Source organism: Muntiacus reevesi, chromosome 3 (assembly GCF_963930625.1).
Source record: "Muntiacus reevesi chromosome 3, mMunRee1.1, whole genome shotgun sequence".
NCBI classification, from domain to species: Eukaryota; Metazoa; Chordata; class Mammalia; order Artiodactyla; family Cervidae; genus Muntiacus; species Muntiacus reevesi.
The window spans coordinates 1,260,043-1,287,529 of NC_089251.1; the positions used below are offsets into that span (position 1 = coordinate 1,260,043).

A 27,487-nucleotide genomic window follows, 5' to 3' on the forward strand; every position below is an offset into this window, starting at 1 on the left:
CATGGGTCCCGGGGGTCCATCTGGGCCCGGGGCTCCAGGGAGACCTTGTTCACCCTGAAACACAGTCGACCCTGACGTGAACCCCGCCCTGGCCGTCCCCACGCCCCTCCCTCAGCAGCCGCCCCCCCCAGGCCCAACCCCTCCGGGGCCGCTCACCACTGGGCCGGGGATCCCTCGCAGGCCATCGGGCCCAGGCTTCCCGGGGGCCCCCTGGGGGCCGATGGGGCCAGTCTTCCCAGGAGGGCCTTCCAAGCCGGCTTCTCCCTGCAGAGAGGGCAGAGTGGGGCCCCGACGCTTGAGGCTATGGTCACCCCCGCCCAGAACCACCACTCAGAAACCGCGAGGAGCCTTGGCGAGAACCCTGCATGCCCCCGACACCCAGGGGCTGCCCCCAACTTTCCTCCCTGTAGAGGCGCCCAGCCCCATCCTCCACCCACTGAAGACCTCAGTCATCCAGGCTCCAGCCACCCAGCCATCACGGCCACCACGGCGGTTACAGCCAGCTCGGAGCTTAGGGTGAACATGCTGCCTGTCCTGAGCAGACGGGGGCTGGGCGAGCTCCACCGTCTCAGTTGACGCCGGGGCACCTCCACTCCAGGAGGAGGCACCCAGGCCCCACCCAGAGCTCCAGGGCAGAGTGGCCACAAGGGCTCTGGGTGCCGGGCTGCACCCTAACCTCACCGCAGGGCACCCCGCCCTCTCCTCTGCCCCGCAGTGGGTGCTGTCACTGTCTCTGCTTTGCAGGTGAGGCAGCCAGGCCCGGCCGGGTCAACGCCAGGCCCGAAGGCACCCGGCATGGGCCTCCCCTCCCCCAGGCTGGCGGGGCACATGACCCGCAGTACCCGGCCAGGGACCCCAGGCTGGAGGCACAGCCCAGCTCCCCCTGCAGAGGATGGGCTCTCCACCCAAGTCTGCAGAGAGCCGGCCCCCCTCTGCACGTTCACCGTCTAGTCCCTCTCCCGCCGCACCCCAAGCGGCCACCATGCCCTTGGCCCACCCTGGAAGGTCCATGCACGCTCATGCCACGGTCACGGTTATGGCTGCAGCCGGGCTGAGAAGCACCTACCTTGGCTCCTTTCTCCCCCTGCCTGCCTTCGGGACCTGCGGGGCCGGGCGGACCCTGGAAGGTGTAAGAGGGCAACGCGTGACAAGTGGGCTCCCAGAAGCCAAAAGGGCAGCTGAGCGCGTTGGGGGCACAGGCCTGGCAGGGCCGTGGGGCTGCTCCCAGGCCTTCAGAACAAGGCCCAGGGCCTCCAGTTCCAGAAAAGGCCAGCAGGCTGGGCTGGGCAAGGGGCGGGCATTCCAGTGGCCTCCCTTCCTGCAAACTCAGAGCGGCAGCCGTCACCGCAGGCCAGCAACGGATGGTTCCATTTGCTGGATGATTCAGTTTGCTTGCTCTGACTTTTCCAAAGGTCTGACCCGGGGGAAAGGGGCTTTTTCAGCTTCGTGGGTGAATTTTTTCTCCCACGACAGCCGTCACTGAAGGTGTCCGCAGTCAGCTCATCCTGAAAGGAGCAACGCTTCGACCTGGCGGCTCTGAGATCGAATGCTGTGGCAGCAAGCTGAGCGGGGAGTGAGCTTCAAAGAGAAGCCCGTTCCTCCTCCCTGGGGCTGCCCAGGGCCCCAGGGTCCGTGCAGGGCTGGGGAGGGGCAGGCTTCATGCAGGGGTGCCCAGCAGCATCACGTACCCTTTTTCCTGGAGGCCCAGATGGGCCTGGCTCACCCGTAGGGCCTGGTGATCCCTGGGGTGGGAGAGAGCAGAGTGTTTAGGAACCAAGGATGTTAGCTAAGACCCAGCAGCGCTGGGTGGGTCCGAGGCTAAGAACACACAGAGTTTTCAGTCCGTCCTCGGCCAGCCCCGAAACTGCCCGTCTCATCTTCTGCAGAATCAGCCCTGAGTGGGGGTGGTCCCAGACTGCCCTGCCCTGCTCTCGGGCTGTGGTAGTGTGGGGGCCCACCCCACCTGCGGCTCTGCTGCGTCTGGGGAAGGTTCCCAGCAAGCCGGCCGGCACCCCTTCTGCAGAGGTGGACCCTGGGTCACCGGCCAGGAAGTCGTAGAAGGGCAGACATCTCTCTGGGACCCTAAGTCGGTGTCCCTAAGCAGGCTTGAAGCAACGTTTCAGAAACCCAGCATGAGATGAGAGGCACGGCCAGTGTGAGCTCAGCTCCAGAGGCTCACATGGGAAGAACTTTTTGAGGAGCATGTCTGAACCCACCCGGCAGAAACAGGGATCTTGACGATGCAGAGTGGGCTTCTGGCGCGGGGAGTGGGGGGAGTCGCGGACACCAGGCTTCGTGTGCAGAGCCACTGTCGGGCCTGCACTTCCCCTTCTGGGAGGAGGGTCCTCAGCTCACAAGGGTCCTCCCAGGGAGTTCATGGCCCCCGTGGGGGCTGGGTCACTACTCTAAAGCAACTGGGTGAAATGAACAGAGCAAGTTGCAAGGCCTGACACCTCCCCGAGAAGCTGCGTCAGGGGCCCCAGAGGTCCTGGGTGGACTCACCGTTTGCCCGGGTTCACCGTCGTCTCCTTTGTCGCCAGGGGGACCATCTTGACCCTGTGGGACCAAAAGCAGGTTCCTTCTGTGCCCTGGACACACCCGAACCAGCACCCACTGGCCCCCAGTCCCGACTAAAAGTCCAGCTCCACCCAGGGGTGCCCGCCCAGGGAGCTTAGAGGGGCAACAACTTTCCCCGCGTGCTCCTCAGAGCAGGGGTGAGCACCGGGCCCCGAGCAGAGGCAAACAGAAGCAACCAGAAGGGAAAGACAGGCCTGGAGGTGGGTCATGGGCTGTGGGGACCCCCAGTTCTGCACCCTCGAGCACCTACCGCAGGGCCGGGTTCTCCAGGGGGACCGGGATCTCCGGGAAAACCGACTGGGCCCTGAAACAGAGTAGAGAAGCGTCGGTCACCTTCCCAGAGTGCGCAGACCTCACAGGGCTGCATCCACACGGCCAGCCCACGCCTCCCACCAGCCTGGCACCTCAGGGCCCCCCAGAGCAGGCGGCTCCCCCCAGAGCATCATTCCGTGTGCGGTGGGCCACGTGGGGCTGCCGCTCGCCTTCCGGAGGCCTCGGAGGGCAGCCTCCGGCCCACATGTCTGCTCCAGGGGCTGCGGTGACCCTGATCTTGGACCCTGAACTCCAGGACTGGCTACTCTGCAGACCCTCCTGAGGCAATGCGAGGCAGACGGCGGCGGGGCGGGGTGGGGCACAGAGCCCATTCCGTCCAGAAGGCTGCCCGGCCCACGGCTTCCGAGGTGTGCCCCCTCCCGGCCCTTCTCTCCTCCTCCCTCCTCCTCTGTTCTAGTTCAGGACCCAGGGGGTCACCCCAGACCCACGGGGGTCAGGCAGCTTCTGCACTCCCCAGGCCCGGGAGTGAGAAGGACCCTGCTGAGAGCCCCAGCGTCCCCCAGTACTCACGGGGCTGCCTTTGGGACCGTCGTCTCCAGGAGGGCCCTTGGGCCCGGGGGGTCCAGCGGCACCAGAGGGGCCTGACTCGCCCTTCTCCCCCCTTTCGCCTTTGGGGCCCTGTGGGGAGAGGCAGGGAGCGTGTTTCCAGAGCTGGCCTGCAGCCCGCCCAGCGCCAGCACCACGCGGAGCCCTGACCGAGGCCAGGCCCTAGGCCCCAGGCCCCTAGGGGGTCAGCTGCCTCCCGAGCCCCTGCCCCTGGCAAGTCCCCATGAGTCCGGCCCCGCGGGCACCGCAAGGGGTCTTGGGGCCCCATTGGCGTCCTGGGGCTTCTGAGGCCGAGGCTCAGCTTCTAGGTGACGAGGGCAGGGCTGCCTCCTGACGAGACAGCAGGCGGTGTGGACCCCCAGGGGCTGCAGCGACCCAGGCTGCTCCCCACACCGGGTGGAGGGAGCCCAGCACATCTCTGTCCACCAGCCGCTCCCTGGGCCAGAGAGCTGCCCCCAGTGGGCCTCGAGAGGCCACACATCTGACCCGCGAAGGCCAGAATGTCCCAGGTCTGGGTGCACAGGTGGCAACACTGGGCCCCACGCTGGTGGAAGCCCGTGACAGAGCCCGGAACACCATGGACAGAGGGGCGGCTCACGCCCGACTGTCCTGGGTGTTCATCACTAACATCAACACGCACACACACACACGCACACTCACACACACACATACACGCACAGTCACAGACACATGCATGCTCACACACACATGCACGTGCATGCTCACACACATGCGCACACACATACACGCACACTCATACACACATGCACACACATATGCACACTCACACATACATGCACACTCACACATGCATGCTCACACACGTACATGCACGCTCACACACACGTACATGCACGCTCACACATGCACAAACACACACGCACAGTCACACACTAACACACATACACAATCACATGCATACATGCTCACACATACGTACACGCACACTCACACACATGTACATGCACTCACACACACATGCACGCTCACACACACATACGTGCAGTCACACACATGCACGCATACATGTACACCCACACACGTACATGCACGCTCACACACACTCACATGCACACACACATGCGGTCACACATGCACTCACACACACATGCATGCTGACACACATACACATGCATGCTCACACATACACGTGCACTCACACACATACACGCACACATGTACACTCACACACATGCACAGTCACACACACATACATGCACACTCAGAGACACATGCATGCTCATGCACACATGCACAGTCAGATACACATACATGCATGTTCACACACACATACACTCACTCCCCACCACACTCCCTCTTTTTTCCAGCAATCCTGTGAAGGAGGCACAAGAGGAGACATAACTCCCATTTCATGGATGGGAAAATTGAGGTAGAGTGGGACCCTCCCACCTGGCACTTGTTCACACCACATCCCACCCCTCCCCAGAGCCCACTCACTCACCGGGGGGCCCCCTTCACCGGGAAGGCCAGGCTCTCCCGCTTCGCCAGGTTCACCCTAAGGAGGAAACGCAAACAGCAATGAGGGCAGAGGTCCCAGCGCCAGGCATTCATCAAATTGTCCCTGACACTGGGCGGGGGTGGGACAGCGGTCACTGTCCTCTCGGGAGCTCCCAGCACTGGAGGAGACACAGGTGAGGAGTCCCGGGACACAGTGCTGACAGTGACACATGTGGGCGGGGCGTGGAGAGAACGTGGGGTGTCAGAGATGGCTCTCCCCAGGAAGGCATGCTCCCGGAGTTCCGCAGGACGGTCGGGAGAGGCCAGGGGAGGGGGGCACAGCGGGCGGAGGCGGAGGGAGAACAGCACGGCGCCCTGGGTCTGCCGGCTGGAGGGACAGAGCCGGGTGGAGTCAGGGTGTCGCAGAGGGAAGGGTGTCGCGGGCAGGAGGGGGATGCGCCCTGCGGTGGGGAGGGGGAAGACGCAGCCCCCTGAGGCTGCCCGCCGTCACGGGTGGGCTCAGCAGGCATGCTCCTCTGTGACTCTCCTATCATAAAAAGGGAGCAGCGATGGGACACTGGTTTCAACTGAATGGCCAGACTTCAGCAGAAAGTTCTGGAAGGTGTGCAGGGAATGCAAACGGACGGACACGCGTCCTTCTCCTTCCTTTTATTCCAAGAAGCTGGGATTGGTGCTTTAAAACAGTGTGAACTCCTGGGCCCAGGAGGAGTCAGACTCTGACACCGTCTTGCCCACCAGCCACATGCGTGTAAAGCATGTACATACGTGTGCACGCACATACACTCAATGGGCTCAAGTGCCATCTCCAGGGCCCACTACACGCACGCGTGTGCACACACACACACCCACTGTGCTCAGGCATCTGGCATGAGCCGATCAGATGACGAGGACCCGGGGCTGTGCGATGACAGGACTTGAGGGAAACGGGAGCTGAGACATGAGCAACTACACGCGTCAAGGACAGACAGCCACGGCTGTCGGAGCCGGATCTCGGAGCGGGGGTGGCGGCCTTTGCTGGGGGTCGCGTTGTGGGAAATCCCGCACAGGCTGCGGGGGGCGGAGGGCGGGGCTCCCAGGTCCACCGCACGGTCCTCCAGGCTTGAGATGCACGCGGCGGGAACAGCCCAGGACTGCACCTGCGTGTCTCCACACGCACACGCACACGCACGCACCCACGCATGCGCGCCAGGACAGTCACGGGGCGTGCCTCACCTTCTCTCCCACGGCTCCCGGGTTGCCTATTCCGCCGGGTGGTCCTTGCGGCCCGTCTGCACCTGGAGCTCCGGAGGGTCCTCGGGGGCCGGGGGGACCTGGCGGGCCCTGGAGGAGGGGAGCTGTTGAGCCCAGAGGAAAGGCAAGCTCCCCCCAGACACCAGCTCCACCACGGCCCGCGCCCCGCGAGCAGCCCCACTCACCATCTGACCCACGTCGCCCGTCTCGCCCTTCTCTCCGGGAGGTCCTGGCAGACCCTGGGAATGGGAGGCAATCAGACACTCGGCCGGTGGGCGTGGCTCCAGCGCCCCCCCAACCTCCGCTGCCTCCCAGCCGAGCGCCCCAAAACCCTCGGGGACGTGCATTTCAGCTACGCGTGAAGACGGATCCGAGATCCCGTCTCAGAACTAGCCGGAGGAGAGAATCCGAGAAGTGGGCAAGGATTTATGGACAAGGTGCTTATTGCGAGTGTCCCATAAAACAATAAAGCCTAATGAGCCACCAGCAGGGAGCTGCCGGAATCAATTATGTCACCTCCATATGCTGGGACACAGGCAGTGACTAAGAGTCATGTTTTCGAAAATAAATAAAAGGTGACACGTTCAAAGAATATTTAATGGCATTTGACGTGACTTGTAACATAACAGGAAGTGGGACAGCCTGGTCCGAGTGTTCTCTACATGCAGCATGACTCAGATTTTGTGGAAACCAAACAGAACGATGCACATGCGTGTGTGTGTGTGTTTGCACACGGGCACTTAGACGCTGTGCACTCCCATGCACTCAGGAGCCATTCTGGTTCCCTTTTCGAATAAGCTATCAGTAGTTTCCAACATTTCTACAATGAGCAGGGAAACAAACGTCACAGGATAAGAGAAGCGAACGTGGGAGCGTCTGGATTTCTGCAAATTCATAGCTCTTCAGGTGTGTGGAGGAGCCCATGCAGGTCTCCTTAGTAACCCCAATGGGACTGTAGTTGCTTTGCAACATCACGTTAGATTCGACAGTACAGCAAACTGAATCAGCTCTGTGCATACACATATCCCCTCTTTTTTTGACTTATTTCCCAGTTAGGTCAGAGAGAGCTTAGAGCAGGGTTCCTTGAGCTATACAATAGGTTCTCATTAGCTACCTATTTTGCACACAGTATGGATGGCGTGTGCACGTCAAGGAGGGAGGGAGCAGGAGGGGAGGGCCGGGGAGGAGGTGTGAGGGCGGGGCGGGGCACAGCAAAGATGCGGGGAAATCAACCCAATCATTGTGCCAACTCTGCTCTTACCTGCAGCCCCACGGGGCCCGGAGGCCCAGGGAAACCTCTCGGACCTTCGTCACCTTTCTGCCCAAAGAGGCCCTGCTGGCCCCGAGGTCCCGGCTCACCGTCGGCTCCCTGTGGGGAGACGGATGGGCATGCTGAGGACCAGAACTGGACCACGGCAGCTCGAGGGGTCGGCGTCTCCGAGGGCAGTTAGCCGCGGATACTCACGGAGGGGCCTGGCTGTCCGATGGGGCCTTGGGGTCCTGTAGGCCCTGGGGGACCCTGTGGGAAGAGACAGAGGTGGTGGCTTCCTGAGTCGCCGCTGAGGCCGCTGGGCATGGGGGCCGACAGCCCAGCTCATCCGGGCCCTGCCCACGCGGGGCCCGCCCTGGCCAGGCTGCAGCTCTGGAAGGCTAGAGGCCTGGGGTCCCGCCCTGAGCGTGTGCGGTCGGGGGCGGCGGGGCGGCCGTGCCGACAGTGCCAGAGGCCCCTGCGCACCACCTCAGCCCCGTCACACACCCGTGACTCGGGCCGCGGAGACCCCGTTCAGAAACGAGTCAGGGGGCTCCTGCAGGCTGAGCAAGGGCCTGACTCTGAAGGCCACGCCTGGCGCCCAACGCCGCCCCCAGGGCGCCCCCAAGCATGTTCCACTGTTGGCCCAGGGAGCGCGGGGGAGAGCCCGCGCTGTGCGGGGAGCCTGACGCGCCCCGGCCAGCAGGGATGCGGTCCCTGCCCGCCTGGAACACACACGCCGGCGAAGAAGCCCGCAGCGCAGGCCTCCTTCCACGGCTCCCGGAGGAGCCAGTCACATGACACGGCTTGTGCAAGAACGCACTAGTATTTCTCAGCAGAAACTTTTTTTAGGGAAAATTAAGAGGCATTTGGTCAGGGTGCTGCCGCTGCTGGAATATCCCGCGGCCCTTGGCGCTGAGGGGCGGTGACTATGTCCGTGGGACCAAACACCTCGAGGACAAACACACTCCACGTGCTTTACTTCACAAATTCTGTGAGGGCTCCCTGTTCATCTGGTAATAAGGGATTGACTTACAGACGTGTGTTACAAACACACACACACGTCTAACACACACCCGTGCACGCACACACACGTGCACACAGGCGTGCACACGAGATTTCAGCGGGGGGCAGCCCATGACCGGGTTCCCACGGTTACAGGTGAGAATGTTCGCATCTCGGTGGTGGCGAGCCGCTCAGTCGTGCCTGACTCTCTGCGACCGCATGGACGGTAGCCCACCAGGCTCCTCCGTCCATGGGGTTCTCCAGGGAAGAAGACTGGAGTGGGAGCCTGTTCCCTCCTCCAGGGGGTCTTCCCGACCCCGGGACTGAACCTGTGGCTCCTGCTGCACGCCCTGAATTGCAGGCAGATTCTTCACCGCTGAGCTGCCAGGGAAGCCTGACCCCCTGTAAGGGCGGTTAACGCCGGTGAGGGCAGCGCCCCAGCCGAGCGCCGCGGTTCCCCGGGGACCCTTACCTGCTCGCCTTTCTCGCCCTTGCTCCCCTTCTGTCCCGGCTCCCCAATCTCTCCCTGCGGGAAAACGGGAAAGACCCGTCAGATGGTCCAGGGACCGCTTGCACGTTCTCTGCTCCCCGTTAATTAATTTTTCTCAGAGAGTAAGAACCATTTCCTCTCCAGGGGGACCTCTAACTTTCCTAAGATGAAACATTTCCATATATTAATTTGATTTCCTCTTTAATAAGAGAGCTGGAAGAGATAAGACCTTGATTTTACGCTTTGCAGGATTGTAGTAGATTTGAAAGTGTGGCAAAAAATCATAATGGAAATATTTACTTCGTCAAATAGGACGACAGGACAGTGTAATAAAGACAACTCAATCACTATGCCTCCAGAACTATTAAAAACCCTCAGTGCTTCCGCTGTGCCGGGCTGTCTCCCACCCCGAGAGGCCAGGCATCAACACAGCAGAGGTGATAAAAGCCGGAAATGTCACTGGAGAGTTCTCACAAACGGGGAGCTAAACCAGAGAGCCGAATTCCTCTGATTTCATTAAATGGAGAATACAATGCTACAGTAACTGCATCAGATTATAAAGCATATTCCTAGCGAAAGGGGGCCTTGATGATTCAAGTGGAGACATTTAAAAATAGATACTGAGTAAAACCTCATTAAACTCGGCTCCACGGATTTGGAATCTGAAATGATTTAGAGTACTTCTCCTTGCTCCGGCTGCTACAGCAAATGTCTTTGATGACATCAAAACTACACGAGAAGAAAGCACTGTCTGAGTCCCCTCGAGCATGTCAGGGATCTCATTTGTTACCGCTGTTCGGGAGCTATCCCAAAATCATCTGCTAACGCCAAGAGCACTGGATGCGCAGTACGGGGGGGGGGTCCCTCTGTCACCAGAGCCCCTACGGCGCCTGCGTCCCTTGGTTTAAAAGGACCCCCGTCCAGCTCCGCCCTGCAGACGCCGGCCAAGCTGGGCCATGCAGGGTTCCCAGACGGGGCGGGCTTCTACAAACACTTACCTTGTCTCCGTCTTCACCAGGGGGGCCCACAGGGCCAGCGGGGCCGGGAAGCCCCACGGGCCCCTGCAGACCGTCTCGGCCAGCTGGGCCTTGCGGACCTTTCTCGCCCTAGAGAGAGGGGTCACTGTTCAAAGGCAGCTCCATCGTGGGAACACCCTGCCAGCAGCTCGTCCCCCGGCTGAGGCCCATAGGCGGGAAGTGGGCGGCTCCTGGGGAGGGACCATCCCCCAGGTCCTCACGGATCTGCCAGACGCGCCAGCGGCAGCTCCGAGTCCAGTCCTGTATCACCGGGCCCGTGCACCTCCGTGGTTAACCCTCGCCCATCCTGGGAGGGCCTACTCTCTCCCAGATGGGGAACAGAGGCTCATTCGTGAGCAGTAGAGCCGGATTCACACCAGGGCAACCTGATTCCGGGTCCAGGCGGGCAATCGCCCGAGTCAGTGGCCAGGGCGTCTGAGCCGTGGCTCTGGCCAACTTGCTCATTCTCCTGATTTTCTAATACCACCCCCCGCGGCCCCCCGAGCAAGAGCAAAAGCACCTGCACACACACACGCACACACGTGCACACACGTATGCACACACGTACACATGCACACATGCACGTGTGCACAAACATACACACGTACGCGCACATGTATGCGCGGACACACGCACGCTGTGCGCGCACACATGTACACACACGCGCACACACCCGTCTTCCTTTCCTCACAGTCTTGGTTCACTTTCCTCATGGCCCCCTTGCTTGTCCCAAATGATCCTTACTGAGCTCTTGCTCTATCTTACCAGCCACGTGCTACCCCGTGAGCGGCTGGCACCTTCTCACCCAAACCCGGATCCCCGTCTCCCGACAGAACCAGGAACGGAACCGGGAGGGGAGGCGGACAGGAGAGTGAGCGGCTCACGGCCCCGGCGGGTCTCGCTGCGCCCGCAGCCCCTCCCGCACCCTCTTCCCTGTCCTGCGGCACGGTCACGCCCTGCTCCTCGACTGAGACCCCCGCAAAGGCCCTTCCTCAGTTAAGCCAGAACAGGCCCCGGCAGACTGCGGCTCGGGTGGGATCTTCCTGCCGACATGACACCCGACCTCTGCTCGGCCTTTTCTCCTGGGCGGATGTGCTGTGAACGTGACGAGCTTGTCACAGACGGTGCCACCCTGGGAGGTTTCTGCTCAAGCCCCGACTCTCCTGAAACAACGAACCCGAGCCACACCCGCCGGGCTGTGTGTGCTGTGTGTGGGCTATGTGCGCTGAGCGCCCGAAGGAGACGGGGCTCGGGCGGAATCCTGGGGGACCTGCGTCCTGCGGGCCCGGGGGACAGACTGGATGCCTCAGAACCGCCGATGACGCGCTGGACAGGTCGGCTAAGCACCCACGTGTCCAGCGTGGTTCCCGTGTGGACTTCTCGGCCGGGAAGGCAACCAGGGCCCTCTTGCTACCCCCGAGCTGTGGGAAACCCATGAGGAAAACCACCCTCTCTAACAGAACTCAATCCTCACAGGTGTCTTCACTCAACGGGACATCATCCAGGTAGCCTGTGCCCCTGGACCTCAGACTCCTGAGATTCGGAATTTGGAAGGGAGCTCTGAGCAGGAATCTCTGTCTCCATGGCCGACTGAATGTGAGGGCAGGTGGGCGTCTGCACAATCATGAGGCACACGTCAAATGTGGCTGGGCTGAGGGTTCGTCTGGGCAGGAAGGGGCGTTCGGGGAGACACTGGGGGAGAGGGGCTGGCAGTCAGCTTCCCAGGGCACGTCTGTCTAGACAGGAAGGGTCTCTAACCCCCTCATGGAAGCCGAGCCGCCAGACCGGTCTCCGCCCCAAGCGCTCAAAAAGCCTCCGGGCAGGGGCGGTCACACGCGGGCTCGGCAGGTGTGAGGCGTCGGCTGTCGGGGGTCTGGGAAGAGGTTGCTTACCTTCTCATCGGGTTGCCTGTCCCTTCTCTTCTCCACACCTGCCCCCAGACCCACACAGGAAGCACCGCCCCAAGTACCCACCTTGGCCCTAGCTGCCCATCCTCTGGGGCCGGGCCCCAGGCCACGTTTGGACAGTCTCCACGCGCCCCCGCCCCCGGCCCTGGCCTGCATGTCCCAGGCAACAGACGCGCAGGCCTGACCAGGGAGCCTGGCCCGGACGCTCCCCGAGCGCCCCTCCAGCTCAGACCACTCTGGGGAGCATCTGGCTGCCCTGGGACCTCAACCGTGACAGCCAGGCACACGTCGCAAACTTCAGCACCCACCCCGCTCCCACAGACCCCAGGGAGACGCCCAGGAGGACAGCCCACGGCAGGGACCAAGCGCCTCCGGGGCAGTACTCACAGGAGCGCCTTTCTCCCCAGCCGGCCCGGGGGGCCCCTGGGGGCCGGGTCTCCCTGGAATTCCGATGGGCCCGGCAGCACCGGCTGGGCCTCTCTCCCCTGGAGATCCCTGGGCGAGGCAAGAAAGTGGTTTATTTCAAAGGCTCTCCAACTGCGTGGGTACGACTTCCGAAGCCCCACACCATCATACCACGCACTCCCTCACTCTAGAGGCCGCCATAGCTCCCCAGGGCCCTGTGTGAGCACAAACTATTGGGTCTAGCACTTGAGGCTGTTTCTGAGCCCCTCCCACAATCCTGAATCCCTGCAGAGCATCCGAGGACACCTCCTCCGTAAGTCCCGGCCCGGAGGGACCTCTTCTGGGACCCTGGCACCTACTCAGCCCTGTGGGCTCCGCCTGCCCCCGGGGTGCTCACTGGCCACCCGGCTGCTCCACGCTGTCTGTTTTATGGGGGAGGCTCTGGCCCCAGGCCAGCACTGACAGGTGGGCACCTGGACTAATTCTAGGGGTCCGGCACTGGGGGACCCCGGTTGCCCGGTAGGAACCCTGTTCCCGACCTTTATCAGTAGGAAGACGACTTTTCACCTCACTTCCTCCTGCCTTCCCCATCATCTCCCTCAAACAGCCCCTAACTCGGGGGGGCGGGGTGTCGTTTCATGGTCCACCTCCAAACCCAGCCCGGGGCCGGGGCTGCTCCTGAAGCCCCCCATCTGAGCAGATGTGCGGGGGCTGTCGGATGGGCCCCGTTTTAAGGGGGAATTGAAGCAGATGCCACGTTCCCATAAAGAGTCAGACAAGAGCGCGGGTCCGTGGGCATAGCCTTATGTGGCCCTGGAGTCCCCCAGACCGCAGCCCGGGGTCTCGAAGGTCTGAATCTTTAGACCTCGGGTACCTGAATCTCACAGTTGGGAGGGACCACTTAAGGAAACAGCCCGACTCCGGGGGCCAGGCCCCCGCCTCTGCTGGGTCACCTGTGCCCTGAGCGGCCTTGGGCGTGTGGAGGGCCTGGCTCGGGGGCTGGAGCTGCGTGTGTCCGTCCGGGCTGCTCCCGGCCTGGTCCTGCGCTGAGCACCTCCATGGGCTCGGGGGGGCCCCCTCAGGCCTGGTCCACACGCCCGGCCCTCCGAGTTCCCTCACACAGCACGGCCCCTCCCTGGGCCACATCCATCCCAAGCCCACCTCCTTCAGCACAGCCTTCCCAGGACCCCCGGGGTACCACCGGGGCCGGTGTGCATGCTCCCCGGCCCCGGGACCTGCCCTTCTGCAGAGCAGGCTTGGAGGAGAGTGGGGGAGAGGCTTTGTGCGGGGCCAGAACACTCACCGCGGGGCCTGGCGGGCCGGGGGGGCCTTCACTGCCTTTCAGTCCAAGCGCCCCCTGCAAAGCAACGAGGTGTGAACAGGGCACCGCGGAGGGTGGACATCCAACCATCCCCCGGCGGACCTCTCACTCACCACTGGACCAGGAAGTCCTCGGTCTCCAGGGAAGCCTCGCAGCCCGGGGGGACCGTCTTTCCCAGGAAGGCCGGCGGGGCCGGGGTCACCCTGGAATCGGAACCACAGGTCAGATTCGAGCGATGCCCACAGCCCAGGTGGACGGAGAGCCGGGCGGGGCCTGGTCTTCTAGATCCACTCCGGACCTGGGCTGGAGCGGGGCTTCCCGGGGTCACGGCTTTAAAAGGAACCTCTGGGTCTTGACTTGCTTCACTGGTTTTTGGGTCTGGGTGCTAGAGTATGGCCCAAGCTCACACCTGGGAGCCTGCAAAGCCAGCTGGCCCCGCGTGTGGCGTGGGGACCGACTCGTGGTCCGTGGAGTCCTGCTCCCCACCACATCCTTCGGGGCCGCGGCGGCCTGAGCGGGGCTGAGGACTTCTCGTGTACCCGGGGATCCTCGTAAAACGCTCAGGTGAAGAACTCCGCATACCCAGGGATCCTCGTAAAACTGGCTCAGGTGAAGAACTCCGTGGCCAAAGCATTGGAAGCTTTGCCCGAAACGGACTCTTCACTCAAGACACTCGTCTCAAGCCTGGACCACGTTTTCTGAAAGGACTCCCTGTGTGACCATGAACCTTCCCTGAAGTTCACTAAGGCTGTGACGTCTTCTAGGACTCTCTCTGGGGTCCCACGTGGGAGCGTAGGGCGTCCTTTACAAACTCAGCCAGTTCTCTTTATGGCTGAATGGCTGTCTCTACGTTATACACACACACATATATGTACAAGCATACACACATATGCACAGGCACGTATATATGTACTCCATCCTACATGCCTGCATGCATACATACGTGTGTGCGACCTTTTCGCTCCTTGATTACTCTTCAAGTTTACTTTCCTGTATGTGGTCACGCAAAGGGATGGAGAACTTATCTCTCCTGAGTCCCTCACTGAAAAGCTGAAAGAGGCGGGCTAGTCGTCTTTATGCAAAAACACAGGACGTTACGACCACCAGCTTGGGGCACCCAGTCTGGGGATGGATTTTTTTATTATTTATTCTTTCACTGATGCTTTCAAATCGTGGTGCTGGAGAGGACTCTTGAGAGTCTCTTGGACTGCAAGGAGATCAAACGAGTCAATCCTAAAGGAAATCAGCCCTGAATATTCATTGGAAGGACTGATGCTGAAGCTGGAACTCCAATAATTTGGCCTGATGCAAAGAACCGACTCACTGGAAAAGACCCTGATACTGGGAAAGATTGAAGGCAAAAGGAGAAGGGGGTGGCAGAGGATGAGATGGTTGGATGGCATCACCAATTCAATGGACATGAGTTTGAGCAAATTTTGAGAGGTGGTGGAGGGCAGGGAAGCCTGGCGTGCTACAGTCCCTGGAGTCGCGAGGAGCTGGACACGACTTAGCGACTGAATGACAACTTTTCATGTCTTAAAGTGGAGAATTTTTTAAAGGGTCACTTTCCGCTAACTTCAGTTTAGACACATGAAGTGTCAGAGTTCTGTCCGTTTCTGGGCATGGGTGGGCGGCCACTTCGGGTGCCCTGGGGAAGAGGTGGTCCAAAGCCCCCATCATCTCTGTCCGGGCAGCTGGTCAGCTCAGGCCCTCCTTCCAAGTGGCAGAGAGGAGCTGAGTCCCTGGCCTGAGGGGTGCACCGGCATGAAGAGCAGCTGCTTGAGAATCACCCATTCATCAGAGAAAAGCAACGGAAAGACGCAGACCAAAGGTAGAAACCGTCCCCCGGAAAGCCCGCCCGGGACGGAGGCCCCAGCCACTCACCTTTGTCCCTTCTTTCCCGGCCAGGCCCGGGAGCCCCTGTTCACCGGGGGGGCCCGGGGGCCCAGGGTGGCCACGCTCGCCCATGGGACCAGTTTCCCCGGTGGGACCCTGCAGGGAAAAAGCGTGTCAGCAGGAAACACGTTCCAGGGACACGCAAGAAAGTAACCTTCCCTGCCCCAGTCTAAGGACAGGCTGGGTGCAGAGGCGAAGGGCCACTGCGAGCCCACCAGACCTCCGCCTTCCTTGGAAGGTGGTCTCCTTCTGTAAAAGCCGAGCGAGAGCAAAGCGCTCCGGGCGAGTGCTCACCAGCCGCTGCCCGGCCCTCACCGTGGGCCTGCGTGTCGTCTCCGATGGAGCCGGCAAGGCCTGAGCCTCAGGGGGGAATCCCCGGGCAGGGAAGGGCGGGGGGCGCACCCTTGTTTCCTGGGTCAGTATCTTATTTACCGCCACGTTAGGAGCGGACTTTCTGGGAAGCAAGGTGACTGCACCCGGCTTGGCGGCCCTGAGCCTGCGAGCCCATTCTCGCACAGATCCAAGGTTAGAATGGCAGCCCCGGGCACCGGATGCAGGGCGGGAAGTCAGGTTGCATGGAGCCCAAGGGCTGGGCTGCCCGGAGGGCGGATGCCAGACTCCCCGAGCCTGCCTGGCTCTTCCCGCTCAGTTGGCGTCACGCGATCACTCCCCACCCCCTGCACCTGCTCTGCTGCAGAGAAAGCACCCGTGAACAAGCACTCCAGGCCTGGTGGCGGCCCCTGGCTGCACCCGCACCCTGAGGACGTGGGGATCTTCTGCCCCGAGCGTGACCGTCTCTCCCGAATGGGTGGGGACCCGGGACGATCAGAGATGCCAGTGGGGGCTGGGTCTCACCTGAGGGCCGACCACACCGGGGGGGCCTGGAGGGCCGGTCTTGCCTTGGAAACCCTGCAAAGAGAGAGTCAGCCAGCTGAGACGGCTAAAGCGGCCGACAGAAGCTCACCCCCAGCCCCCACCCCACCCCAAAACAGTGGACGTCCCAGACCTCATTTGAAAAGGCCATTTCTCTTGTTCCACTTTGCATGAATTTAGGAAGGTCAGGAAACCAGACAGGTTCGTTTCACTAGCTGCTTCCATCACCCCGCTTTGCGCTGAGAAATACACTCTATAACCGTTCATCTTCCTCATGTCACTAAGCGTCCACTCTCCGAGCAGACCTGGTGTCACAGCCACTGGAAACTAGACTCGGGAGCCGCCTCTGGGCTGGAGCTCATTAGAGGCTTTGTGGGGACTGTCCTGCTGGTGTCGCCAAGGCCCTGGGGCAGGAGAGGCGGCGTCATACGGCACTGATTAAAATCCGGAAGCAGCAGGGACCTGCCGCTTCCACAGTGCGGCAGCTGGGAGGTATTCTTAGCTCGACTCAACAGGAATCACTCGTTTCTGCTCCGCTCGCTGGCACGGACCCGCCAGCCTGGCTGCTCTGCACACGCTCTCCCCCAGAGGCGAAGCTGACGGCAGAGCACCGCGGGTTTAATTTCCGGCACATCCACGGAGCTCGGCACGTGCGGACAAGATGCCATCTGCAGGAGCCACGTGACGCTGGGGAAGACGTGCAGATGCTACGCCCGGGAGGGTTTCAGTGGAAACTCTACAGCGTCCGGAGAGGGAAGCGGCTCGTTTACGGCCGCAGCAAGAGCTGCGGGGCCAGCTGCCCATGGGGCTGACGGGCAAGGGCCTCTGGCCCACCCCACGGCGGCCAGCGAGCGTGCAGCTGAGGGACCCTTGATGCTCAGCCGCTGGACCGTATGGACCCAGAGCAGCGGCAGCTTCAGGCAGTCTGGGAGGGCTCCCCTTTGGGCCCAGCGGAGCTGCACGCACGGGCTGACACAGCCGCGGCCGAAGCAGCGTCCCCGCAGGCGGCCTGTCTGCTCAGCCGTGTCCAACTCTTGGTGACCCCGTGGACTGTAGCCCACCAGTCTCCCCATCCATGGAATGTTCCAGAAGGAGTACTGGAATGGGTAGCCATTTCCTACTCCAGGGGATCTTCCTGACCCAAGGATCGAACCTGCATCTCTTGTGCCTCCAGCCTCGGCAGCTGTAAAGCCCCCGCACTATACTAGATCTTAGCTGCAAGGCCAGGAGCCTTTACAGAGTCAGAAACAAGGCATGCTGGACAGATGGAAGGCTTCGCCCCTGCTCGGGGGGCTGGGCAGCAGTGCCCTCGTGAGGGCAAGGAAGGCCGGCCGTGTGGTCCACTGGGGGGACATCCATGCCAGCTGAGGCCGGGATTTGTCTCTAGCCCCCTGTGACAAGCTGGCTCTGGGCTTGCGTTTAGGCGTTCCCAGTTCTCTAACGAAAGCACAGGTCAACACCCCAAGGAGGACTCTCTGCGGGGCGTCTGGACTGACCCCTGGAGGACGCGACACCCCCAGGCGGGTCCTCTGCGTGCCCCTGCGTCTCTGGGGGCAGCCAGGCGTGGCGGGGGGGCCGGGAAGAACCTGTCCTACTTTCCCAGCAAAGCAAGCGGCTTAATCACTCTGCCAGCTTCTTCCCAGAAGAAGGCAGAGGGGACAGCGCACACCATGAGATGAGAAACCTTCTGTCTGGTCTGCTCAGGAAAGCATTAGAGAGAAACCTGGGGGACTTTTAATTTTTCTCCATAAACAAAAGAGCAAAGTAAACTCTGTTTATTGGTCACTGAGCACCAGGGAGAAGACCAGGACGGCACATTTAGAAGACGCTTCATCTCCGTGAGCCAGAAAGGGACACGGGGATGTTTTTAAGCGGCACCAGGAGCTTATTAAGCGTGCTGCGAAGGACCTCACTCCACGAGGGGGCGGCTCCTCCTGGGAGAGTCCGTCAGGGGTCTGACCACACAGACACAGACTCAGGCAAAGGGGCCTTCCCACGGGCCACCCTCCACACTGTGGCGGCCAGGAGGTCACCAGGCGCTGTGAACCCCAGCTGTCCAGAGTGGGGGTGCCCGAGGTCACCGCTGTGCCCACGCCCTTCCCAGGGACAGGCCTGGACGGGACACAGCCTGAAGCGTGGTTGAATCCCCTGCGGCTCCTGGGACCAGGAAGTGATCCCAATGGTTTTTCTAGAACTAAAAAAGGTGGGCGTCCATTAAGTCCAGCTCTTGAAGACTGTCGTGGACAGTGCTACAGGTCAGGGCTAGGCCAAGGGGAGCCTGTAACAGCAGAGACGCTGGCCCTGAGCACAGCCAAGGGCCCAGACTCCAACCCGACCGGCCACCCGCCCCCCTTGCTGAAAAGGGGACTTGGGGAAGCCGTCTGGCTCCCTACCGTCCCCCCGAGGCCAGAAGGGCCGGGACAGACTGGGCTGGGGGCGGCAAAAAGTAACCGGACAAGCTGGAAGTGGAGGACCTTCCCAAGGAGCACCCAGTTCAGACACGCCTGGCGTGCGCTGGGCCACTCTCCGACCCTCCCGGAGGAGGCGGAGGCCACTGCTCTAGGTTTCGTTGGCGTCACGATGGTTGCACGTGTGACCTTGGGCCAGGCTGGCCAGGACGGCTTGAAGCCAACACTTGCCCTCACAGACGGAGGCCAAGGGGCGGCTCGAAGGCCATGGAGCTCTGTCCAGACAGGCCGCATCCCGCGGCCGCAGGAGCCAGCCGGCCCTCGGGGGGCTTCCCAAGGCGGAACCTCAGCCCTGCCCGAGCCGACCGGCAGCGAAGGTCGGGCGCGGCGCCCACATCCCCCGGCCCTGCCCACGCTCACCGTCTCGCCTCGCTGTCCGGGGTGTCCTGGGAGCCCGTCCTTGCCCGGGGGCCCCTGCAGAAAACAAAGGAAGGAAGCGTCATCTCGTTGAAAGACACGCACCTTCAGGGCTTCATGCCACCCCAGGGGACAAAAGCGACCATCTCATTTCCAAGGTGATGACGGCCAAGTCACAGTGACAAGTACCGCTGGGCGCCCGGGGTCTGGGCTCCGCCCCCTTGAACCCTCACATCCACCCAGACCCTCCCCACATCCTCCCCACGGGGAGAAGCCAAGGCGTCAGCTGCCCTGAGGCCCGAGCGCGGGAGGCACTGGGCCCAGGTCTGTGCAGTGCAGAGGTCAAGCCCCTTCCCAAGCCTTGTGCCCATGTGAGTCCCAATAGGCAAAAATTCCTGCGATGAGGGGCTTTTCCTTCTCAGAGGAAATACACTGTTATCTGTTGCGAGCTGAGCCGTGCCTCTCCCCACCACCACCAGAAAAAACAGGCTGAGGCCTTAACCCCCGGAAGCTGCGACCCTGGCCCCATTTGGGAACAGGGTCTCTGCAGACGGGGTCAGGTCAAGGTGAGGTCTGGCCGGGTTAGGCTGGGCAGTCATCCAGGGGCCAGCGGGTAGAGACAGAGAACGTGAGACGGAGGAGAGAGGAGAAGGCCCGGAGAAGATGCAGGTGGAGGTGGGGGTGAGGGTCCACAAGCCGGGGGGCCGGGGGCTGGGAGAGGCCTCCGGGAAAAATCGGACCCCGACCCCGGGAGTCCGGGCTCTGGACTCTGGACGGGGAGAGAACGCGTCTCTGTGGTTTTGAGGGGCTGGGCCTGTGGCCATTTGTCGTGACAGCGCTACCACCCTGTCTCAGGGCCGACTGGACAGTCATGATGGTCCGGATGACAGAGGGGTCCACGCGCCCCAAAGCTGCCCCTCCAGCCAGAGCTCCTGGGCTGGCCTCCCTCCCCCGAGCCCGCTGCCTGGAGGCGGGAGCCCCGGGGAAGGACCAGCATCTCCGGGACACCCTGGGCCGGCCCCACAGGGAAAATGCGGTACTCACCGGGGGGCCCTTTGGTCCAGGGAACCCCGTGGGTCCTTGCGGTCCGTTGGGTCCCTGGGGACAGACAACAGCCGGGATGAGGACAGACACCTCCCCAGCACGCGGGCCCGGCAGCCCCACCACCGGATCTCTGAGCACAGGCATGGTTAGCCCTGCTCCCCATGACTCCTGAAAAGCTCTTCCCAGCCCTGCCCTCGCCGATGTGAAAAGGAAGTCCAGTCACACAAGAAGGTCCCTCGGGGCAGCGAGGTGCCCAGGACTCAGTGTCCTGACATCTCAGCCTCCCCCCACCCCAAACCCCAAGGCCAGGGCCAAGGGGATGGGGCCGCCACCTCCACCCAACAGCAAAGACTTTACTCCCGGGGAAGGCCACCTCCAAGCCACCCCTGGATTTCAGGAACCACCCTCCTCCTTCAGGGCCGAAGGCGGGCCGTGCTCTGCCCCGCCCACCCAGGAAGACACACTGGGGGCCGCTGAGGGCAGGCAGCTCTCCTGCAGACGCTCCCGGGGCGTCCTGGACACGTTCCAGTGCTTACCCGTTCACCTGGAGGACCGGCCGGGCCATCGCCTCCGGAGTTGCCCTGGGAAGGCAGGGAAAGAGCAAGAAGAGCTTATCGTTACTATTTCTGTCATTACTGTTTTTGATGGAAAGACTGGCCCATGACATCATCACAGGTGCAGAACCGCCTAGCGCCCCTGCGCCCTCTGGAGTCACCCCGCCGGATCCTCCGTACGGAGCAGAGTGTTAGCCTCGGGCGGTCCTGGCCTCTGCACACACCGAGTCGGCCTTGCCGGGGCTGGGATGCTCCCAGGAGAACGCGTTGCTGCTCTGGGACAAAGGCCAGGCTCCCACCAGTGGCCAAAGCTCACGAGGAGATGGGACACAGCCTGCATCCCGGGCCCACCCAACGCCAGGCAACAGCTGACCTAAGTCAGCCTCCTGGGAGCGTGACTGGGCCCAGAGCTCGTCACGGAGGGGCTCGGGCCGCTCCCGGGCCAGCTCTGCCCCTGCCTGGCTTTCCGCCTCGGCCAGGCGCGGGCCCATCTCCTCAGCAGCAAAGTGCACTGGGATCATGCCCTGCACAGCCCAGGACAGGACGGCCTGCTGCCTGGCTGAGGTCTGCTTCCACACTGACTGGAGGAGTTGGTGTCAAGGCCCCAGGGCGGGAGAAGAGGCCTTAGACGCAGGCCTAGGCTCTTGCAGGGGCGGAAAGAACTTTCTTTAGAATCTCGGCAAGATGTCTCTTCCAAAGCCCTCTTTGAAGGGCTTTGAAGAGAAACGAGGCCTCCCCATCAGAGCTGGGGGACATTGGTCCAAAGCCTGGCTGGGCCTGACCTCCACGCTGCGGTGGCCCCAGGTGGCCTCTGTGATTCAACCTCACCTAACTCAACCAGCTCCTTCTTAAATACCCCCAATAAATCTTCTTTCATTCTTTTATTTTTTGCAGTGGAGAAGGCCTTGGGGCCCCCTCTGTGGGGGTGGACAGCATGAAGAACTCGGGGTCAGGCTGGGCCGCAGAGCAGACCGCACACGCACCTTGGGGCCAGGCTTCCCGGTGATGCCCCGCGGGCCTCTTTCACCTCGTGGGCCCTGGACAAACGGAAGAGAAGACAGGTGGGCCCCCACCCCGCGTGCGCGACGCCTTCATCCCCGCTCCCACCAGGCAGGCGCCCCACCACCCGCGCCCAGCCTGGAGGCCGCCCTCCGCCCAGGGTTACCGTCGGGCCTCGCTGCCCCCGTGGTCCCGGCTTCCCAGGGGTGCCCTGCAATCAGAGAAGGGTGTCGGTCAGTCACGTGGCACGCCGGCCACTGCCCGAGTGATGCAGAGACCACTGGAAGTCAAGCTAGAAAGGCCCACCCCCTCATCTCGGCTTTAAAGGCAGACGTGTCAGGGTGGCAGGCCACACCGCTCGGGCAATGCACACAGCTTCACGCGTCTGCACGGGGGCCTTCTGAAACCCCAGCTCCCTCTGCCACCTGAGGGGTGTTTACCTCTCTCCTCTGGTTTCCTCCCCTCAAGGCATTCACTCCCCCGCCTTCCCCTCCTCCAACCTTCCCTCTTCACCTCCCACAGCAGCGGAGGTGGGGGGAATCATTATTACAAGAGGAGAAAGTCAACCCCTTTCATACATAATTTACTTCCGCCACAGTTAAGGATATTAGCCATTAAATTTTCAACAGGCTCTGCAGACAAACAAACTTGCAATTTAATATATAAATCATATATCCCAGAGTCATTTGCTTCTCTTCTAATAGAATTTAGACTCCTTCTCTCTGTTGTTTTGCATTTTCCAAACCACGGAAAACAAATGCGCTGCAATTTTTTTTCCCCAAAGCAAAGACATAATAGCTCTAAGTGCAGTTTACCTACAGCGTGTGCAAGTAACGGATTGATCAGGGCCCTGCATCTCCACTGCTTCTCCATTCATTTTCCGGAGTTATTTTTTTCCCCGGTTTCTAACGACAAAGCCCAAGATGGATCTGCATTGCTAAGGGCCACCTGATACATCTCCTCTCACCATCTTTCACTCATTTGCTGCCAGAACCAAAACTGCTTTCCAGAGCCTCCCGTTTTGAAAGGAATTTAATAAAACCGTTTATGATGATGAGGTAATTACGATGTTTTTAAACAATGCACGCTGGTCTCACTGCTTTCATTAGGCGGCAGTATCTCTTGGCTTCAAATAAATATTTGCCAACGAGAATTAATGAAACATCTGCTTTCTTCAACTGACGGGCTCCCGCCAGCGGGACACCGTGGCCACCCCAGGCGACTTCTGGTGTCTGCGGGTGAGTCCAGCAGGCATGTCAGCTCATGCCAAGCCTCTGTCCAACAGCGCGGCCTGGATCACGGTTCTGATCTTGCAGCCTGACCAGCTCTCGGTTCCAACCTAAACAAACTGCCCCAGCCTCAGCCTCAGATTCCGTCGGCCTCCCAGGCGACACCAGGCTTCCCAGGTTTCCTCGTAAACGAAGCCAGAGTCTGCATCCTGGTGATGGAGGCCGCTGAACGGAAGATGCCCCACCCGTGGCCTCCTCAGCAAATCTCCTGTGAGCGCCTGTCCACGTGGCCTTGCAGGGGAGGCAGGGGCCCTCCCAGAACTGGCCTCACTAGAGTCGAGATGCCCTAAGCTGGCGATGGAAGTTTCCGATTGCTGGTAGCGTTGCTAAAGGGCTGTCTCTTCCCAAGCTGGTCTGGCAGGGACCCCGCCTTGGCCAGGGTGCAGGCCAGTGACAGAGACCAGCCATCAGCTAGTCACATGACAGCCAGCTGCGCATGGACCTCCCAGCCAGTGGTCCGCCGACCCAGCCAGCCCCTCCAGAGAGGCCAGGACGAGGCGGACGGACGATCACCTGCCGGCTCTCAGGCAGCCCGCACACGGGGGCACACGCGTGTCAGCACACACGCCACCCATCACGTCGAGTATCCCAGCCCCCAGATGCATCTGCATAAACCCCGAAGTAGACGGTTTCCTCGAGGTGTCCAGGCTTCAGGCCCCGGGAACCAAGTCAGACTCTCAGAGCAGGAGCGAGGCCCCCTGCTTTCCAACCACCCGCTTGCAGCGATGCCCTTGGTGACCTGACTGCCGATGCCCTGGGACAACGGCCTGCGGGGGCCGGGGGCGTCCGGGCACCTGCCCGGCCTTCTCAGCTCAGGGGCGGGGCGGCTGAGGAGCGGGAGAGGGGAGCAGCTCGGGGCGGAGTGCTGGTCCCAGGGCCACGATCAGGCCTCCACGGCGTCCCCAGCCCGGCGCCTCCATGCAAAGGGAGGCCCCTGTTAGCCGTCGTGACCCCTCCTGGGGATGCTCTCGGCAACGTGGTGTGCAAGGCCCTGTTCTCCAGCACCGGGGCTGCCTGCTCTGTGGCTCCGAGGTTCCTCTGCTTTTAGAGACCCTGGACTACTTTCCAGGAGTGACCGCCTTTCCCCAAGACGCCAGTCAGATTGTCCCCACCAGGAAGAATGAGACAGACAGGTAGGCAGGTGGGGGAGAGACACACGGACAGATGTAACTACAGACACGACATAGATAGAAACACGCGTAGACACGTCCAGACACCGACACACACAGATCAGGGTCTCCCCGTGGCACGCGGTCGACCTGCACTCAGGAAGCCCCGTTTTCTCTTTCCTGCGTCTGGCAAACACGTCCATTCACGTGGACTTTGGCTGGCTTTAGGTCCTCCCCCGTGCTTTCAAGAGATCACAGTGTCAGCTCAAAGACAGCAGCGGTGGTTGGAGTGACCCTCAGTGGGGGCAGCCTGTCCGTCTGGGCCGGGAGGACCAGCCCAGGCCTGCGCTGCACACCCCACACGCCTGTGCTCAAGGCCGCTCACAGTCCAAAGGCCCAAGAGGACCTTCTGATCCCGTCCGGCCGGGAGCAGTGCTCAGGCTGCCCTATGTGGCGCCCCTAAGCAGATCTTAGGGCAGTTCCCGCCGGAGGGCCTGGGCTGGCGAGGCTGGGGGGACGGCGCCCCAGCCTGAGCCTCGGATCACCCTCACACCGGATGACAAGGGAGGGAAGCCAGGCCCGATGCCCCCCGGAGGTGTCCAGTGTCGGCGGCGGCCCGGGAAGATGGGGGGCACCGGGACCCTGGACGAGGGACTTGCTGAGACACGAGCACAGAGCAAGGGCCGTTCCCCGCCTTTTAACACGAGTCACTCGGGCTGCAAGGGAAGAGCCTGGGTTTCGCCCGAGACCCGAGAGCGGCTGCGATCGCGGCAAGTGTGAGAAAGCGCTGTGTCCTCCACACGCCTCCCTCTCTGGCCGGCTGCCTGATCTACCGCGCTCCCGCCCGGCCCAGCGTTCCGAGAGTCACCAGCGCTTAGTGTAAAGACTTAAGGTCAGCTGTTCCGGAAAGCAGTTCTGGCAGCAAAGTGGGTGAGAAATAAACAGGGTCTGCTGGAGAACAGACTCGCTAAACACCGAGGCAGCAGAGCAAGCTGCCTGGGCAGAGGCCAGGCCGTCCTTACCCTGCCGCCCTTCTCTCCGTTGGCGCCAGGAAATCCAGGAAATCCGATGGAACCCTGCAAGAGAGTTCACGAGGGAAGAAGCATGAGAGCCTGAGCAGGGACAGTTGTGTGCCTGTGCCAGCCGGAGGGCGAGCCTGCCGGGGCTCTCAGCCCCGGACCGGACTCCTCACCACCACCCGCCACTCGCCACCCAGCCGTCCACCGTCCACCACCCATTCACCCATCTACCCACCACCCATGCCTCCATCCGCCCACCTACCCACCACCCGTGCCTCCATCCGCCCACCTACCCACCACCCGTGCCTCCATCCGCCCATTACCCACCACCCGTGCCTCCATCCGCCCATTACCCACCACCCGTGCCTCCATCCGCCCACCTACCCACCACCCGTCCCTCCATCCACCCATTACCCACCACCCGTGCCTCCATCCGCCCACCTACCCACCACCCGTCCCTCCATCCGCCCATTACCCACCACCCGTGCCTCCATCCGCCCACCTACCCACCACCCGTCCCTCCATCCGCCCATTACCCACCACCCGTGCCTCCATCCGCCCACCTACCCACCATCCATCCCTCCATCCGCCCATTACCCACCACCCATGCCTCCATCCGCCCACCTACCCACCATCCATCCATCTACCCACTACCCATGCACCATCCATCCATCCCTCCACCACCCACCCATCCATCCATCTACCCACCCACCATCCATCTATCCATCATCCACCATCCATCCATCTACCCACCTACCCATGCACCATCCATCCATCCATCCATTCCCCAACCACCCAACCACCCACCCATCCATCCATCCACCATCCACCACCCATCCCTCCATCCACCCATCTACCCACCATCCACTCATCCATCATCCACCACCCACCATCCATCCATCCACCCACCTGCCCATGCACCATCCATCCATCCATCCCTCTACCACCCGCCCATCCATCCATCTATCCACCCACCACCCACCCACCATCCATCCATCCATCATCCACCCATCTACCCACCCACCCACCATCCATCCATCCATCCATCCATCATCCACCCATCTACCCACCCACCCACCATCCATCCATCATCCACCCATCTACCCACCCACCCACCATCCATCCATCCATCCATCATCCACCATCCATCCACCTGTCTACCCACCATCCATCCATCCATCATTCACCATGCATCCATCTACCCACCCATCCAACTACACATTCATCCATCCATCCACCATCCACCATCCATCCACCCATCTACCACCCATCCACCACCCATCCCTCCACCCATCCATCTACCCACCATCCATCCATCCATCCACCCACCCACCCACCATGCATCCATCCATCCCTCCACACCATCCATCCACCCACCCACTCACCATCCATCCATCCACCCACCCACCATCCATCCATCCATCCATCTACCCACTCACCTACCATCCATCCATCCCTCCATCATCCATTCATCCACCCACCCACCCACCATCCATCCATCCATCCATCCATCCATCCAACAAACCACCCATCAACCTACCCACCCACCACCCACCCACCCAGTATTTCCTGAGCATCTCACAGACTCCAAATCTAAAAATCAGAATTAAATCTTAACCGTGCTTCCCCTTCCTCCCTCTCTCCACACCCTCCTCTCACACTCATGTCTGCAAAACACTGGTGTTTGGGGAGAAAAGAGCATGTAGCCACGATTAACTGGGGGAGACGTGTGAATCTCACATTTGTGACATTTGCTTTTTGCGCCTTGTTGTCATGTTTTATCTTCTCAGAACACCTCTAAATAAAGCATGGCAGCTTACAAAGTCAAAAATGAATGCAAATTTATGCACCAGCCATGGCATCGCATGGCTCTTTTAATTCTAGAATTTTACAAGGTGCACACAGGCAGGTAAGCACTTAAGAGCTTCGGTTGGACAAACACCCAAACACCTACCACGTGAGCTCCCGCTGGCACTGTCCAAAGCATTTCCTGAGTCCGTCTCTACCCTCCACCTGGCTTAAAACCCTGACCTGAATCTGTGCCTAGACCAGGACAAGTTTACCAGCTTGCAAATTTACAAGTCTACAAGAGGTGATGCCACCTCTGCCAAGGGGCTCAGCTTGGCCAACCCACCCGAGTGCCGCCTGCTGATACAAGGAGGAGACTGGACCGAGCTCCGTGGCGGGAAAACCACGGGTGCTGGCTTCATGGCTCTCAGCTCAGAAGCACCAGGACCGTCCAGACTGCCCAAGCAGCTTCAGGGTTCTCCCCCTGCCTCTACAAAAAGCTGCCTGAACTTGATCTACACCCCCCACCGCGT

General features: G+C 61.4%; 1 protein-coding gene across 3 annotated transcripts in view; it reads right to left on the reverse strand.

Annotated features, from left to right (window-relative positions):
* Positions 1-27,487, reverse strand: part of COL5A1 (collagen type V alpha 1 chain) — a 148,130-nt gene that overhangs the window by 21,665 nt on the left and 98,978 nt on the right. For all 3 annotated transcript variants that reach the window (XR_010662277.1, XM_065928054.1, XM_065928053.1), the window contains exons 32-56: positions 25,170-25,223; positions 21,916-21,960; positions 21,734-21,787; positions 20,733-20,777; positions 20,197-20,250; positions 19,156-19,209; positions 16,310-16,363; positions 15,443-15,550; positions 13,672-13,761; positions 13,541-13,594; positions 12,220-12,327; positions 9,908-10,015; positions 8,892-8,945; positions 7,631-7,684; positions 7,427-7,534; positions 6,351-6,404; positions 6,148-6,255; positions 4,919-4,972; positions 3,421-3,528; positions 2,828-2,881; positions 2,503-2,556; positions 1,689-1,742; positions 1,067-1,120; positions 157-264; positions 1-54 (exon numbers count right to left, since the gene is read on the reverse strand). Coding sequence is in view for 2 of the 3 variants with exons in the window: in XM_065928054.1 (XP_065784126.1) it covers positions 1-54; positions 157-264; positions 1,067-1,120; positions 1,689-1,742; positions 2,503-2,556; positions 2,828-2,881; positions 3,421-3,528; positions 4,919-4,972; positions 6,148-6,255; positions 6,351-6,404; positions 7,427-7,534; positions 7,631-7,684; positions 8,892-8,945; positions 9,908-10,015; positions 12,220-12,327; positions 13,541-13,594; positions 13,672-13,761; positions 15,443-15,550; positions 16,310-16,363; positions 19,156-19,209; positions 20,197-20,250; positions 20,733-20,777; positions 21,734-21,787; positions 21,916-21,960; positions 25,170-25,223 (1,746 nt within the window). In the remaining variant the exon portion in view is untranslated. The remainder of the gene's footprint in view (positions 55-156; positions 265-1,066; positions 1,121-1,688; positions 1,743-2,502; positions 2,557-2,827; positions 2,882-3,420; positions 3,529-4,918; positions 4,973-6,147; positions 6,256-6,350; positions 6,405-7,426; positions 7,535-7,630; positions 7,685-8,891; positions 8,946-9,907; positions 10,016-12,219; positions 12,328-13,540; positions 13,595-13,671; positions 13,762-15,442; positions 15,551-16,309; positions 16,364-19,155; positions 19,210-20,196; positions 20,251-20,732; positions 20,778-21,733; positions 21,788-21,915; positions 21,961-25,169; positions 25,224-27,487) is intronic.